Consider the following 17,610-nt stretch of genomic DNA (forward strand, 5'->3'; position numbering starts at 1 on the left):
TAGTGATATAAGAATAGTGATATTAGAATGATGATATAAGAATAGTGATATTAGAATGATGATATAAGAATAGTGATATTAGAATGATGATATAAGAATAGTGATAATAGAATGATGATATAAGAATAGTGATATTGGAATATTGATATAAGAATAGTGATATAAGAATAGTGATAATAGAATGATGATATAAGAATAGTGATATTGGAATATTGATATAAGAATAGTGATATAAGAATAGTGATATTAGAATGATGATATAAGAATAGTGATAATAGAATGATGATATAAGAATAGTGATAATAGAATAGTGATATAAGAATAGTGATATTAGAATGATGATAAAAGAATAGTGATATTCATCTGTCAGCTGAGGTTGGATGCTGCCTTGGTTATGTCTCTCCCAGCTGATCTCCCAATCTGACATATTTACCTCCCTGCCATCTGTATCCCTGTAGGATAAGAAGGTGGGAGGAGGGTGGGTTGGAGCCTGATCCAGGAGGAGGAGGAGGGGAGGAGAGGCTGGAAAACACTGATCAGCAGTCAGTGACAGTGAGAGAAGAGAGATAAGGAAACAAAGGGAAGAAAAGGACAGACAGGGGAAGGCAGAGGAGGGATCAGGCAGTTAGGCTGATCACATCATCACATGTCAGTGTGTGGGATTAGATGTGGATGAAGGAGGTCAGGTGACGGTACAGCTGTCAGCACACCTCTGGGATCTGCATACACTACATAGAAGAAGACCGTAGATCTGTCTGTCTGTCTGTCTGTCACCCAGGTATATGAAGATGCTGCACGGCTCTCTATGGCTGTCCGCCTGCGGGCTCCTTCTTCTTCTCATCGGTTGCTGCTCATCATCGGAGGGCAGAAGGCGCAGACTGAGCCGGGAGCCGGGGGGCATCTCCTTCGAGTATCACCGCTACCCCGAGCTACGGGAGGCGCTGGTGGCCGTGTGGCTGCAATGTCCTTCCATCAGCCGGATCTACACCATAGGACGGAGCTACGAGGGCCGAGAGATGCTGGTCATAGAGATCTCCGACAAGCCTGGAGAGCATGAGCCTGGTGAGTCATACAGTATATAGGGGGAGAGCATAGGAAATATATATACATATACAGTGTATAGGGGGAGAGCATAGGAAATATATATATATATATATACAGTGTATGGGGGGGGGAGAGCATAGGAAATATATATATATATATACAGTGTATAGGGGGGAGCATAGGAAATATATATATATATATATACATAAAAATATATTGCCATTGCAGGGATATATATATATGTGTATTACTGTATATGTATACTCTACAGAGGTGAATGGATGAGAAAGAATAGAATACTATCCCATCCAATGACATCCAACACCTGAAATCATTGCTAGCTATTGACCGTTCTCCCAGATCACCACCCCCCCCTCCAGCCCCCACTGCTGCCGCTGCACTCCCAGTTCTGTAGACACTCCCATAGAACTGACACATAAGACACCTTTCCATGGTTTGGGTAATAATTTAGCTGAGAACATTTTATATACAATCCAAATAAATATCTAAAGCAGTATTAACCACTTGCTGACCACCAGCAGTACATACACTGTGGCAAATCGGCTCTTTCCCGCAAAACGACGTAACCATACATCATTTCGCGGGACCGCTAGTGGGGGCGCACATGCACCGATTGCCTACAGGGGGAGCCAAACAGCAGATTTGGTGGCCGCAATTGCCGCCAGGTACCCCCAATCACTCCCCATGGAGACAGAACGGCGGTCTGCGGTTGTAAACACAGTAGACCACTGTTCTGTCAGCCATGAACACAGGGATCCTGTGTCTCTCCTATTTAGGAACACAAGTCTCTGTGTTCATGCAGCAAGCCCATCTCCCCACAGTTAGAAAGCACCCTCTAGGGACACATTTAACCCTTTGATCACCCCTAGTGTTAACCCCTTTCCTGCCAATGTCATTACTACAGTAATAGTGCATTTTTTTAGCATTGATTACTGTAGTTATGTCACTGGTCCCCCCAAAAATGTAAAAAATGTCAGTTAGGTGTCCGATCTGTCCGCCGCAATGTCGCAGTCCCACTAATAATCACTGATCGCCGCCATTACTAATTAAAAAAATAAAATAAAAATGACATAAATCTTTTCCCCTAGTTTGTAGACACGATAACTTTTGTGCAAACCAATCAAATTACGCTTATTGGGATTTTTTTAACCAAAAATATGTAGCAGAATACAAATTGGCCTAAAATAATGAAACATTTTGATTTTTATTTTTTTTGGGAATGTTATATAGCAGAAAGTAAAAGATATTGTTTTTTCAGAAGTGTCGCTCTTATTTTGTTTATAGCACAAAAAATAAAAACCACACAGGTGATCAAGTACCACCAAAAGAAAGCTCGGTTGTGGGAAAAAAAGGGACATCAATTTTATTTGTGTACAACGTTGCACGTCCGCGCTATTGTCAGTTAAAGTAACGCAGAGCCGTATCGCAAAAAATGGCCTGGTCATTAAGGGGGAAAACCTTCCGGTAAAGAAGTGGGTTAAACCCTAAAGCAAACATTTATTATATTGCAGATTACCAATTCTTGGATGTGATGGCTGCATTCATTTTTTTAGGCTTTCTTACCTTTATTTACACCCAGTGATTTTCAACAGAACAAGCTGTCCTGCAGATGTAGAAGAGGGAGGGTTTACACAAACTACTTAACACTGACAGAGGTGCTTACAATGATCAACTTTTATTTATGTAAACACAAAAGAAAAAAAAGAAAGAAAAAAGATGCTGCTTGTGTGAGATGGAGTTTGGCTTCAATTTGTTAGTGTATCTAAATCTGCTAGTCCATCTACCACTGCTCTTCTCCCAGATTAAGGCTACATGCACATTAGCATTTTTTTAAGCTTCTAAAAGCTGTTATTAGCAATTATTCTGGTTTTAGAAGCTAAATAGTGTTATCCTATGTGTCCTTGCACACTACTTTAGGCTATTAGCATTCTTTGAGCTTCAGCATCTAGGAGCAGAAAAAAAAAAAGAGTTTCCTGTGGCGTCTTTCAGCAGCAACACTCTAAACAATGCTAATAGCCTTTTAAGCTTTATTTTCCCCTTTTCTGGAAGGAACCGCAAAAACACTAACACTCCTAAAAAGCTACTACAAAATGATTTTTAGTGCATTTTTTATTTAAAAGCTTTTAGTGTGCATGGAGCCTTCCAAGGCTGTTATCCAGAGGTGCTCCCTGTGCGCCTTCCTCCAGAGTGAGGGCGCCCTAATACAGGAGGTGTGTTACTAGCAAGATCACCAGGTGAAAAGAGGGAAAAAACTGGAAAGGAAAACTGATACAGCCACCACATCTAATGATTGGTAAGCTGCAATATATTACATTTTTGGTTTATTACCGCTTTAAAGGGGAACTTCACTCATTTGTAATGTTCTTTCTCCTCTTCCTCTTACCTTGTCCTCTAGGTTGTCTTCAAAAAACATAATTCACTTGCACATAAAAAAATCCAGAATTCTGCTGTAATCTGTATCTCTACCGCCACACGCCATGTCTAGTGCCACCACCTTCTTTCTTGCATCATCAGGGGAATGGTTGTTGCCTCTTCCTGCTGACCCCCTGATGATGCAATGCGGCGATGGATAACTGCCAATGCATCTATAGTATGATGTATAGCCCAAAGTTTCCTATTATTTGTGATGGGGGTATCCCAGGAAGCTGGGATGTATCTATACATATATATATATTTATTTATTTATTGTAAAATAATATTTACCAAATGTAGTAAAGAAGGAGCAACATGTTATAAAGTAGTTGTTTATGCCTCTAAACACAATCCTATGCTAGCCTATGTGGCCATTCACATCAGGTGTTTAAATCAGTACTTTAAAGCGGAGTTCCGGCCTCAAATACCCTTTTTTAACTAAAAATACCCCTATAATACTAATCCATCGCCCTTTACAGAACCGCTATTCTCATACTTACAAGGTGTACAGTATTGGATTTTAGTCAAAATCTTACTTTTAAAAATGCTGTCTGAGCGTGGCCATCTTGGATGTGGGCATCTGAAGCCGCAGTGTAATCTGCTGGGTCCTTCTTCCTGATTCCAGGGAGTGTTCTGGGAGTTCTTCCTGATTCCAGCCTCCTGGGAGTGATGACAGACAGCTCCCTGGATGCAATGCAAAGGTGGAAGTGATGTCGGTTGCCGCAGCCACAGAGGGGGGAGAAGGAGGAAGTACATTCAAAAATGCCCTAAAAATAAGGTAAGGGACCCCCCAATTGTTGATCAGCATAGCGAGCACTCCCGGAATCACTAAGGTTGCAAAATAGGCCGGAACTCCGCTTTAAGAGCAGTGTTTAGATCAGTGTTTCTCAACCTTTTTTCAGTCAAGGCATCCTTTAAAAATTTGTACAATCTCAAGGCACCCTCCAGAATCATGGACAGTCTTGAGGCACCCAATTCTAAAATGTAAAAACTATTCTTAAGTTATACATAATGCAGCAACATCAAAACAGGTAGGACACCCAACGTTAGAGGTGATTTATTCTTCCAAAGAAAATACACTTTTGCAGACTGGTACTGACTAGTATCCAATGTTTCTCTTCTCCCTCAGTTTTTCTCCATCACTTAGCTAATGAGACACCATAGCAGATGGAGAGAGGCAAGAAAGGGTCAACCAAGAATGATATGCAGGCAACTGACATCCTCCTTATCAACTGATGATGTCATTGGTCGCTGGGACGCTGGCAGCTAGAAGGTTGTAATGGTACACAATGAAAACCTGTGGGTTTGTGTAACTTAGGCCCTGTTCACACCTAAGCGATTCTTAACTTGTAAAATGCTCGGCTCTGAAGCTCCAAAACGCCCAAGGAGCAAAAATCTATTCATTTCAATAGCCCCTGTTCACATCTGAGCGTTCTGTCGCCTGCATCAAAACGATTGACGCTCAAAAAAGTACATGAGCTTCTTTTTGGCAGATTACAAGCGTTTTTGGCCCCATAGACTTCAATAGAAACACCTGACTTGAGCAGAAAAACACTCAAATAGCAGCGCTCCAACCCTAATTTCCTCTCCCCCTCCTCCCTCTAGTGCTTTCTATTGGCTAACGAAAAACACCTGAAGCTGTAAAACGCTTGTAATGCATTTCTTAAACGCTTTAAAAAAGCTTGTAAAAAGCTGCAAAAAAAAAAAGAGCTGCAAAAAAACGCCCAAAAAACGCCAGTAAATCAATACGCTCAGATGTGATTGGAGTCAAGGCAGGTTTCATCCACCCACCAAATTGTATACAGTTTTGGGGCAATTTTTAGGCATTTTGCCAAGGCACCCCTGAAGAAACCTCAAAGCTCCTTGGAGTGCCTGGGCACCCTGGTTGAAAAAGGCTGGTTTAGAGGCATTAAAAATAATGCATCACAGCAGCATTCAGAGTGAGGATAATTTATAGGCGTACGCACATATACGCTCGTAAATGTGCCTGAACGTATGCGTATGAGTGTAAATTTATTAGTATTCTGGGCAGTAAAATGCAATAATGCGCAATTCTTTACGCATATGAACGCATGTAAATACACAACATTGAAGCCATTTTCTGCCAAGTTGTGGCAGAAAAAATACAGCAAAATTTGGAGCATAAGTTCATACGCCCGTGTGCGTGAGGCCTAAAGAAGAGTGAAAGAAGGGCTGTTCAAATGAAGGAACTAGTGCAGTATTTTGCTTGTTCAGTTTTTCTCATTAGTAATGTTTTGGCAACATTTTTTGATAGACGAAATATGAAAAGACGTGCTTTACCCAGATGAGTATGTGATGAGGCCTATTGAGTATTTGTGACATTTGGCTCTGATGGACAGTGACAAAGCCCATGATTTATCATTAACTGATGTCCCACGTATAGTGACATGCAGGGCTGCCATCAGGGGGGTACAGCCAATACACATGTAGGGGGCCCGGGCGTCCCGAGGGGCCCCAAACAGGGTAGGGTTGCCACCTGTCATTGCAATACCATTCAATTGAAACCCCTGCCGTTCCCCTTCAGACTGGCACTATGTGGGGGGTCCTGCCCCTCACTAGCCCTCACACACAGCTGTAGACCCCTGTTCTCCAGCTGTTCACGCCTTAACAGGAGGGGCCACATTTACTAGAAGATTTCACCTCTATTTTCCTGGGATGGAGGAAATGGGACTGGAGGAGGACATGGGATGCAGGAGAACATGGGACTGGAGGAGGATGACGACATGGTAGGCGGGCCCTGGGGGATGTTGGTGATCAGGCCTGGGGGGGGGGGGGGGCAGGCCTAAAACTGTGTAAGGGGTCCCAAAATTTCTGATGGCTGCCCTGGTGACATGCATGTGATGTCTGATGATATAAGAAGTTATACAAAGAGATTTGTCCTACAGATAGATGGTGGTGTGAGATGACATGCACCAGCCTAGAGAATAATGTTTATTTTTGGTATGTTATATTTAGATACGGTACATTATATGACCTGTTATATGTTATACTTTATAAGATGTCTTTATATCATAGAAAGAATTTGAAATGCTGTTTTCACAAATCACCCTTAAATGCACCGTTATACTCACATTTCTAAGATTACTAACTTACATTTCCATTCAATGTTGAAGAAATGTCTGCTGTGCATGTGTGTTATCATGACGTTGTTACTCGCCTGCAGTTATTATTTATCAATGTATTCTTCTGGATATATATGTATCTTTCCTCTCTCTCTGTCTCACTTGCTATATATATATATATATATATATATATATATATATATATATATATATATATATATATATATATATATATATATATATACACACACTTACATACATACATATAAGGCTCCATGTACACGGGACGTTGTTAAAAGTCCCTTGAATGCTGGAATTATTTTTTTTTAGGACGTTTAAAACGTCTGTTGTGTCGCGTTTGCACCCGCGTTTAGTGGGCGTTTGCGTTTAAAACCGTTCCTAGAGGTAAAAAAAATCATTCCCCTTTAAAATGAAAAAACGCGAGCGCCAAACGCGGGTCATCGCATTTGGTCGTGTTCGTTTTTGCGTTTAAAACACCGGGAAACACATGTTCGAACGCAAATAATTGCGTTCCAAAAAACGTCCCTGAACTCAACTGCCTGCAAATTACTGTAAACGACCCTGTGTACATGGACAGATAAGATAACATGTAGGTGGGTTCAGGGGCTTCTGAAAAAAAACGCCCAACTGCTCCTAAACAGCCATTTACAACGTCCCGTGTGCATGGAGCCCTAACCGGTTGCCGACTGCGCACAGTATATTTACTGCGGCAGTCAGCCCCGGCCAGGTCTACGTCGCTCGCCTGTCACTGCTATTAGAGCCAATAGCGGGCGAGCGCGCGCCCGCTGAGGCGCGCGCCCGCTGAGGCTCGTTCAGGGAGGAGTGCGGGCGTGTGACCGGCGGACCCGATGTCCGCCGGTCACTCGCCGATCGTCGGTACAGCGGGAGAAAGGCAGAGCGGCTTATGTAAACAAGCCGCCTGTCATTCTCCCCTGTGTAAAAATGGAGATCAGACGGTTCTACTATGTAGAACCGTTGATCTTTGTTTTTACACCAATAGCATTGTCCCACTACAGTTAGAACCACGCCCCTAGGACACACTTAACCCCTCCCTGTCCAATACAGTTAACCCCTTCCCTGCCAGTGTCATTTTTGCAGTAACAGTGCATATATATAGCACTGATTACTGCAGTTATGTCACTGGTACCCCCAAAAGTGTCAAAAATGTCAGTCAAGGGTCCGATCTGTCCGCCGCAATGTCGCAGTACCGCAAAAAAAAACGCAGATCGCCGCCATTACTCGTTAAAAAAAAAAAAAACACCAAAAATGACAAAAATCTTTCCCTTTGTTAGTAAACGCGATAACTTTTGCGCAAACCAATCAAAATACACTTTTTGCGATTTTTTTTACCAAACATATGTAGCATAAAACAATTTGGCCGAAAATGTTAAAAAATTTTGATTTTTACATTTTTTTTGGGGGGGAATTTCATATAACAAAAAGTGAAAAATATTGTTATTTTTGCAAAAATTACGCTCTTTTTTTGTTTATAGCACATGATCAAAAAATCGCACAGGTGATCAAATACCACCAAAAGAAAGCTCTGTTTGTGGGAAAAAAAGGACGTGAAATTTGTTTAGGTACAGTTTTGCACGACCGCGCAATTGTCCGTTAAAGTCACGCAGTAAAAAATCGCAAAAAAACCCCTGGTCAGGAAGGGGGTAAAATCTTCCGGGGCTTAAGTGGTTAAAGCCTATGTGTCAATGTACACATAGGCTTTTAGCAGAGTTTAGGAGTTGCCGCGTTTGGATGGGCTTCAACCTCCCTCTCCTGAACATGGAAGAATTGCGTTGAAGATAGGAACGTTTTGACCGGAAAATCGCAAAACGTGGCAAAACGGTGCCACGATTTTGCTGCGTTGTGTTTTCCCGCAGCCACGATAAATGTAGGTCAGTTCACATGAAGGCTCTCTCAAATATTTTATTGTTGTGTGTGTCCTGCTGAAGAAATTCCCCCCTTTGATTTGTCTTGGTCACCATTCTTACTTAGAAAGTATGGGGATAAACTGGATTTTAGAGTTATCATGGGAGCAAGAGGGCAGGAGAAATCTTCTATTAGGGAAAAATGTACCGGTGATAAGTAAGATGGGAATTCCTCTCACTTTGGGGGTATTTCCTCTCACTTACTGTTGTGTCTTTAGGATTGCAATTGAAGGGAAAGTTCCCTAGTAGGACATAGGGAGTAAAAAATAACTTGATAGGGGTTTTAACACGTTAGTAGAAAAAAAATGTTTGGCTATACATCTTAACCTACTGAACAGTGGTAACTATTTGTGGGCAATGTTTAGTTGAAATTTAAAATTTTTCACATTTTCCAGAACCTGAATAAGCATTTGATGGATAGGCTTTGATTTCCCATGGGAGTTGCAATCACATGTTCCACAGTAAACAGGAGGCCGGCTTTTCTTCTGCGGCTATGGAGACCTGGATACTGATTGGCCATAAAGGGGGTTGGAAGGGGAATATTGATTTTTTGTTAGAAATCACAGGCGTATCCTTTACCTCTATCAGTACAAAATGCATAGTAAGACTTGCTAGCCACAGTACACTCATTCAGGGAATGCACTAAGCATTAGCCTAGCACCATTTCACATACTGTTAGCAGTATCGCTTTAACACTTAGCAATTCTTTTTGAATAAACCTGTTCAGGTGAAGACATGTTAGGGAGAAAATTAATGCTGTAGTAAATTAATTCCTATGGATTTAATTAGCAACTCATAGAAATACATTTTAAACAATATTTTGAATGTTATTATTAAAAACATAATACGTTGTAATGAAATGTAATTGATTTCCTATAGATTCCTATAGGATGTTATAAAAATGGTAAAATAATAATATAATGGGGCGAATTTATTAAAACTGGAGCAGCCAGAATCTGGAGAAGCTGCACATGACAACTAATCAGCTTTTTTCTTCATTTGAAACTGAATAATCAGAATATAGAAGCTTACTGATTGCCACGTGCTATTGCTTCAGATTTTGATTGCTCCAGTTTTGATACATTTCCCCAATTATATTTCTTTTATGGGCGATTAAAACTATTGGCTTTGATTAAAGATGTTGTGTATAGTCACATAAGGACACATACTGTACCAGGGATGGGCAAACTTTCAGAGGTTGAGATCTATCTGAACAACATAGAGAAAATCAAAGATCCCAGGAAGGGGGGCGGGGGGGATTGTAATATACTAAGCCACCCCACTGACCTCTGCCCCTCTTCCCCACACACACATTAGTGTGCTCTGACCCCCCCCCCAGCAGTAGTATCCTGTGCCCCCCCAAAGCAGTGTTCTCTGCCCCCCTCTCACTGTAGTGCCCTCTTCCCCCCCAATAGCAGTGTCCTCTGCCATCCCCCCACTGTGGTGTCCTCCCCCCCCCCCACAGTAGTGTCCTCTGCCCCCCATAGCAGTGTCCTCTGCACCCCCACACAGTAGTGTTCTTTGCCCCCCCCCCCCATAGCAATGTCTTCTGCACCCCCCACACAGTAGTGTCCCCTGCCCCCCCCCCGTAGTGCCCTCCCACCCATAGCAGTGTCCTCTGCAACCTCCTCCCCCCCACAATAGTGACCTCTGCCCCCCCTCTGTAGTGCCCTCTGCCACCCCATAGCAGTGTCCTCGTCCACCCCCCCCCCCCCAGAGTAGTGTCCTGTTCCCCCTATAACAGTGTGCTCTGCATTCCCCCCAGTAGTGTCCTCTACACCCATAACAGTGTTCTCTGCATCCCCCCCAGTAGTGTCCTCTGCCCGCTCCTCTGTAGTGCCCCCCTCATAGCAGTGTCCTCTCTCTACAACCCCCCTCTACAGTAGTGTCCTCTCTTCTGCTCCCACCCCCCCCCCCCCAGTAGTGTCCTCCGCCCCTCTATAGTTGTTTCCTCTTTCGCCCCCCAAGGAATGTTGACAACACACAGCTATAAGTATCTCTCTCTAACCTTACAGCGGCTGTACAGAGGAGTGAGAGGCAGCACAGTGCTGGATGGACCAAGAGCTGCAACCAATCACCTGCTGGTTGACATGCAAAGATAACTAAAGCTGCTGCCATGCTTATGCCCTCCATCCAGCACTGTGCTGCCTCTCACTCCACTATGCCATTGAAAGGAAAGAGCGGCACTGGCAGAAACTGGGGAAAGCATCTGCACAGCTATGATCTTGATCTACCTGATCGATGGGTTGCTGACCCTATACTGACATCTATTATGGACCCTGTTTCACAGTCTGTAGGTGCTGACGGTTGAAGAATAGGATTTTTGCAGAGCAGACAGTGTCAGAGAAGAGGAGACGTCTGTGTGGTTGGATTCTGTCCATGTATCCTGGGGATGCTTTGCTTTTCTCATACAATGCAAAAACATGTCACTCCCAGGTTGCCCTGGTATGCCTGCATGAGTAAAGTCAGGCACCTTATCTAATGAGCAGCTTTTCAGGTATGGACTGATGTGAAAAGATGCAGAATAGTAGTATATACATTAATTTACTAACAGTGTAAGTCCCGGGTTCACACTGGTGGATGCGGGAAACCCTGCAAATCAGTGCTGGTTCCCGCATCGCACTAGAATCGCACATTGGTTCACACCAAGATCTGCGAATCGCTGGGGGTGTCAATGTAACGTTAATGACACCCCCAGATTGGTTCGCAGATAGCAGTACGAACTGTGCAGGAATCGGATCGCATGGGTGTGAATACCGGTGTGAAACGATTCCAGTGCGAACCAAAAAAAGGGTCCTGCACCATTTTGGTCTGAATGCAATGCGATTTCAGCCATACATTTTGTATGGCTGAAATTGCATCGCACAGACATTGCATGTGATCTGCACAGCAATGCGGTGCAAATCACATACAATGTCTGGCATTGCACTAGTGTGAACCGCCACTAAAGGGGAAGGGCTGAACTAGTATTGGTAGCGGTAAACCATGCACAAGACAGGGACACCCAAGGACAGTCAAAGCAGGTTTATCTTGCCCTTTTATCCAGCAAAACAACAAATAAACACAGTTTCAGTGCTGGTTGCTTTTCTATAGCAAGTCTGTAGCATAAAACAAACAAAACCTCTGCTTGTCTAAACCACAAAATTCAGTTTCAGTTCCTGACAGACAGGCTGCCCCCTATATTGGGTTCCCCAACACAAACAGACAGCCCAAGTATTGCATTGTGTTCTTTGCAGTCAACCTTTTTACCGAGCAGCAGGCTCCCACAGCAGAGGGAGCAAAAGAGGCCTGAGAATAAGTCAGCTCACATATATAAAGGCCTGTGGACAGCTGAGTCTAATAAGAAAGTCTGGCATAAGAATGGAGGCTTTTCCCACCCAAAGCTCTATAGAAACTCTGGGCTCCAAGACCCATATCAGGGTTTATTAAGATTTTGAGAAAACAACAAGTTTTAAACCCTGAAGTCCCTCACAATGTCTATGTGAGAAACCTAGATCACCCATATTCACTGTCCACAATCTTGCTGGCCAGTGTCGCAAGATGTAAAATGAATATGAGAAGCAGTGAGAGGAGATCATATAACATACTGTACACTGCCAATAGATAGCTTACCTTTCAGAAATAAATAGATCTTATTGTATATTGTTATTCTAAGATTTAGGTATTCAAAGCGCATACTTCTACTGGTCTTTGATACCAAGAAAATAACAACCAGCTTACCACTCTCACCGTCTCTGTATTTTTTCCCTCTATAGAAGCCTTTCTTATTTGGGGTTCTTTGGAACCCTATGGTTCCTTCAGAGATTACTAAGGTTTCCTTGAGTAGTGTGCAATGGTGTAATGATCTCTCATGTAAAGGTGCTTGCAGAGTTCTGGCACAAATGTTACTTGGTATACCCAGCGGTGTGGGACCAGTGAAGCCTCTCCTCTCCTCTCCTCTTCTCTCTCCACTCTCCATAATTGTTTTGGGCTTTCTTCCCACTGACCACCATGGTAAGGAGTCCTTTCTTGTACTGACCAGCAGTACAGTAGAAGGGGGCCCTTCTTCTACTGACTATCAATGTAGGGACTAGGAATGCACCGATCCAACTTTTTTGGTCCCGCACTCGATACTAATCTTTTGCTTTGTGAAATCGCTGATCCCGAGTCCGATCCGGAAGTACTGTTTTGTGAGGTTATAACAAAATAATACTTCCGGATCGTTATCGGTATCGGCAGATACCTTATAACATTGTGCATTCAAAATCTAAAATATAATGGGTTTAGTCTTTAAGAGGTTAAACTTCCCTCCTCCGGCAGACGGAACGAAAAGATATATTGTAATCATTGTGTTTACTTAACTGGGAGAGTTGAAAGGCATTTGCAGGAGGCTCTTTTTTTTTTTTTTCTTTGACAGCTGTTCTCTGCTCCCTCACAAGCTATAAAGAGCAAAACCGGATCGACCCGTGGATCTGTTAATTTTACCGATCCCCCGATCCAGCTATTTTGCCCGTATCGGGGCCGATATCCGATCTGAATATTGGATCGGTGCATCCCTAGTAGGGACCCATCTCTAATATGACCCCCAATCAAAGAAGGTCTTTCTTCAATTGACCACAAATGTGAGGGGCACTGCACTTATGACTTTATAATAACCTTTTCATAATTATTATTGATGATAATTTAATATTATAGAGTGGAGGGTATTAAAATGGTCTGCTCTGGGTCTAAAATAAATGTTCCACATTCTTTATTCTTCTTTCTATTATACTGTATATACAATTTACTGATCATGCTTCTATACTGTGAGCTCTAGGTACCGTATTTTCCGGCGTATAAGACGACTGGGCGTATAAGACGACCCCCCTAATTTTCATCTACCAGTAATACTTATACTTAGGTTACCTTGGAGATATTATACTCGGCGTATAAGACGACCCCCCATTTTTGGGGGATTTTTTTGAGGTTCAAAAGTAGTCTTATACGCCAGAAAATACAGTATGTTATTTCTTATCCAGGATTGCTTGAGAAATTATTTCAAGGGTTCCTTCTTGGTAAAAAGGTTAAAGTGGTAATAAACATTTACATAAGCGCGCTGAAATGACTAGCCTCAGCTGATAAACAATGATGAAGCAAATCCTTCCACATAAGCTGGACCTCTATCCACAGTCCTTTCTTCTCCAGAGCCCTCTTAAATACACAGATCAGACAGTATTTCTCAGCTTCAATAAATCAGGGGGGCAGGGATTTGACATCACGCCTTGCACAGTGCTGAGTGTAATCTGACATTTGAGTGGAGGGAATGTACACCCCCTCCACTACGCAGCCTCACTAGGAAATATGCACATCTGAGGCTGTCAGTCATAAGCTTGGGGAGGAAGGGGGGATGGGGCAGTCCTCACTATGGATTGCCTGGTGTCAGAGAAAACTGCCGGAATTGACACATGCAGATTGCAGAGGAAGGAGAGGGCAACCAGGATCCACGGGAGGCACTATGGATTGAGGCAGATACACAATATATGAGGCTATTGTTTTCGAAGGGTTACAAACACTTTAAGTAGAGCTGCTCTATAGTATATTGGTATACACAGTGGTGGTATACAAACCAAGAGAGGGCTTTAGTACACACATTGAAGGACTCACAAATTACAATAGTTAAGACGTCTCAAACAGATGTTCTGCTCTCTCATTCACTGGCTGTAATGAAGTGCCAGGACAGTAAAGCCAAACCTGTACTCCCTCGTCGTAAGTGACATCATATCCGGGTTTTAAACTATTCTAATGTCTTTTTTAATACTACCATATTCATCCTTGTTTTACAAGCAGACATACAAATTGGCAGGGAAAACCAGGACACTGCAATTAGGAAATAGAATTAGGTAATGAAAACATGATTTGGGGCAGTTACATAACTGAAACAAGAGATACAATAATTAGAAAACCAATCAATACAGTGACTACTGACATATGTCAATGATCTTCTGGATTCATTTCAGTTATGGGCAGGCAGGGTATGGATTTTCTTTCATCTGTTGTCATTTCTATTTCATAGATAGGCACAACTTCCAGACTTGTGGTCACTGGGGGCCTATTCTCCCTCCTTCCCCCTTACTGATCTAATGGACACATCACAGCTATGAGTTATGCTGAGATGTTATGTTGGATATAAACAGTTGGGTAAAATTCCCCGCCAACATGTGAACATGTAGAACAGCGGAATTGTGAACAATATTTTTGTATGAAAGATTGATTCATCGTCAGTATTTGTCTCTCCCTAAAATGTTGCTTATTTCCTAATTGCGCATACAGCGGTGCATTTTTCGAGTACAGGATGCATATTCAAATCAATCGTTCCATTATCTTAGGATGGAAATATAGAGGTGAAAAGGTTATTCATGCAATGTAAAACAGACAAAGAGTCCAGCTCTACAAACTTTCACCTTTCTGAAAAAGCACTACAGTGCTGTGATTTTTTTCTTAAATCAATGACCAATGGATTCCAAATTGCCACCTATATAGCACTACGGGTTCGTTGATGAAACAGTATAGCAGTGGCTGCCTGCCTTTCAGCTCCCTTTGTCTGACTGAGCTGTACAAAAAGGGATGAGAAACTACCGATTATTATTATTATTATACCTGATATGGCGGCAACAGTTTGAGCAGCGCTTTACAACATAAAGGGAGACAATATAAAACAATACAATTCAGTAGAGAAAGAATAGAAGGGGCCTGCTCATGGAGCTTACAATCAACTGACAAGTCATTCACTTCTGTGGGCAAACTGTAGCTACAGTGCCCGTAAACGGAAAAAGGTTTTTAACCACTTAAGGACCGCCTGCTGAAGATTTACTGGCCGAGGCGCACTCCTGCGCGAACTGACGTAGCCCTACGTTGGTCGCACGCCGGTGCGCACTCCCGCCCTCAATCGGCAGCAGGGACTCCGATGCACAGGGCCGGCGGCTCCAATTGCCGCTGGGCACCCAAGATCATTCCCCGCTGAGAGAGGACGGTCAGCTGTTGTAAACACAGCTGACCGTTCTCACTAGAATGATCACAGAGTGCCTGTGATCCTTCTATATAGGATCAGAGGTCTCTGTGATCATTTCAAAAGCCCAACCCCCATATAGTTAGAAACACTCCCCTAGGCTTAAATTTAAACCCCTTGATCGCCCACTGTGTTAACCCCTTCCCTGCCAGTGTCATTATTACAGTAACAGTGCATATTTGTAGCACTGATTACTGTTGTAATGTCACTGGTCCCCCCAAAAATGTCAGTTAGGGGTCCGATCTGTCCGCCGCAATGTCACAGTCCCCCTAAAAATCGCAGATCGCCGCCATTACTAGTAAAAAAAAAAAAAAAACAATAAAAATGACATAAGTCTTTCCTGTAGTTAGTAGACGCGATAACGTTTGCGCAAACCAATCAAACGCTTATTGTGTTTTTTTTGTTTTTTTTTTACCAAAAATATGTAGCAGAAAGCAAATTGGCCTAAAATGTTAAAACATTTTGATTCCTAAATTTTTTTTTTTTGGGAATGTTATATAGCAGAATGTGAAAAATATAGTTTTTTTTTTCAGAATTGTTGCTCTTGTCGCAAAAAATAAAAATCGCAGAGGTGATCAAATACCACCAAAAGAAAGCTCTATTTGTGGGAAAAAAAGGACATGAATTTTTATTAGGTATAGCATCGCACGATCGCGCAATTGTCCGTTAAATTAACGCAGTGCCGAATTGCAAAAAAGGGCCTGGTCATTATGGGGCAAAACCTTCCAGTCCAGAAGTGGTTAACTGTAAACACATAGAGTATATGAAAAGGAGCCTAAAGTTCCATCTGCTAGGTATCCTAAAGCCTTGCACACAGGATGAGAATATCGGACATATGATCGTTTTTTTTTTGTATGTTTCTCTTGTATTGAAAATGAAGTGGTTACTCAACTTATGAAAACTCCCGTACGACAGAATACAACTTCGGAAGTGATGTAATGTGTTGTATTGTAATGTATTCTTTCATTTTAGCATGAATAGTCTTGCTCTTATTTTTTTCCGGACTAACACTATACTTATTAAACATAAATTGTACGATCTGGTATCATATCGTACAAGAAAAATTTTCGCGTTTGTCCCATCAGATAGTTTCGGATGAACTGTCGTGATTGGCTGTCGAAAGCTGGGTACGAACTATCAGATTATCATGTGATCATACCAGAAGCGGTATTTTTCATCCGGTTTTCTGATCATGTTTACTAGGCTTAAAGTGTTACTAAACCCAGGACCCTGCAGTCACTATATCTGGTCACCCTTAGTATGCACAACATGGAAATGCAATTATTTTAGTAAATATAAACTGCTAAATACCTTTTCTCATCAGCAGTATAGCAGTCTTGTGACTTCTATCAGTATCTGGCTGAGCACTGTTACATAGTTGGTCAGGTTGAAAAAAGATACACGTCTATCTGGCTCAACCAATAAAAAACAGTAAAGAAAACCCAACAATACAATACCATATACCAAATCCTATACCCGCAGTTGTTCCAGAGGAAGGCGAACCCCCCCCCCCCCCCCCCAGCAAAGCATGATCCAATTTGCTACAGCAGGGGAAAATAATTCCTTCCTGATCCCCCGAGAGGCAACCGGATATTCCCTGGATCAACTTTACCTATAAATATTAGTACCCATTTATATTATGTACACCCAGAAAATAATCCAGCCCTTTTTTAAAGCAATCTAGTGAGCTAGCCAGAACCACCTCTGGAGGGAGTCTATGCCACATTTTCACAGCTCTTACAGTGAAGAAACCTTTCCGTATTTGGAGACTAAATCTGTTTTCCTCTAGATGTAAAGAGTGCCCCCTTGTCCTCTGTGATGACCTTAAAGTGAACAACTCAACACCAAGTTCACTATATGGACCCCTTATGTATTTATACATGTTGATCGTATCCCTCTTTAATCTCCTCTTCTCAAGAGAGAATAAATTCAGTTCCTCTAATCTTTCCTCATAGCTGAGCTCCTCCATGCCTCTTATCAGTTTGGTTGCCCTTCTCTGCACTTTCTCCAGTTCCCCGATATCCTTTTTAAGAACTGGTGTCCAAAACTGAACTGCATATTCCAGATGAGGTTTTACTAATGA

General features: G+C 42.3%; 1 protein-coding gene across 1 annotated transcript in view; it reads left to right on the forward strand.

Annotated features, from left to right (window-relative positions):
* The first annotated feature begins 515 nt into the window (after positions 1 to 515).
* Positions 516 to 17,610, forward strand: part of CPE (carboxypeptidase E) — a 112,930-nt gene continuing 95,835 nt past the window's right edge. Inside the window, exon 1 of the mRNA XM_082272587.1 lies at positions 516 to 1,062. Coding sequence (XP_082128713.1) covers positions 783 to 1,062 — 280 coding nt within the window. The 5' untranslated portion in view covers positions 516 to 782. The remainder of the gene's footprint in view (positions 1,063 to 17,610) is intronic.

Source organism: Pelophylax lessonae (assembly GCF_965119305.1).
Source record: "Pelophylax lessonae genome assembly, chromosome: 1".
NCBI lineage: Eukaryota > Metazoa > Chordata > Amphibia > Anura > Ranidae > Pelophylax > Pelophylax lessonae.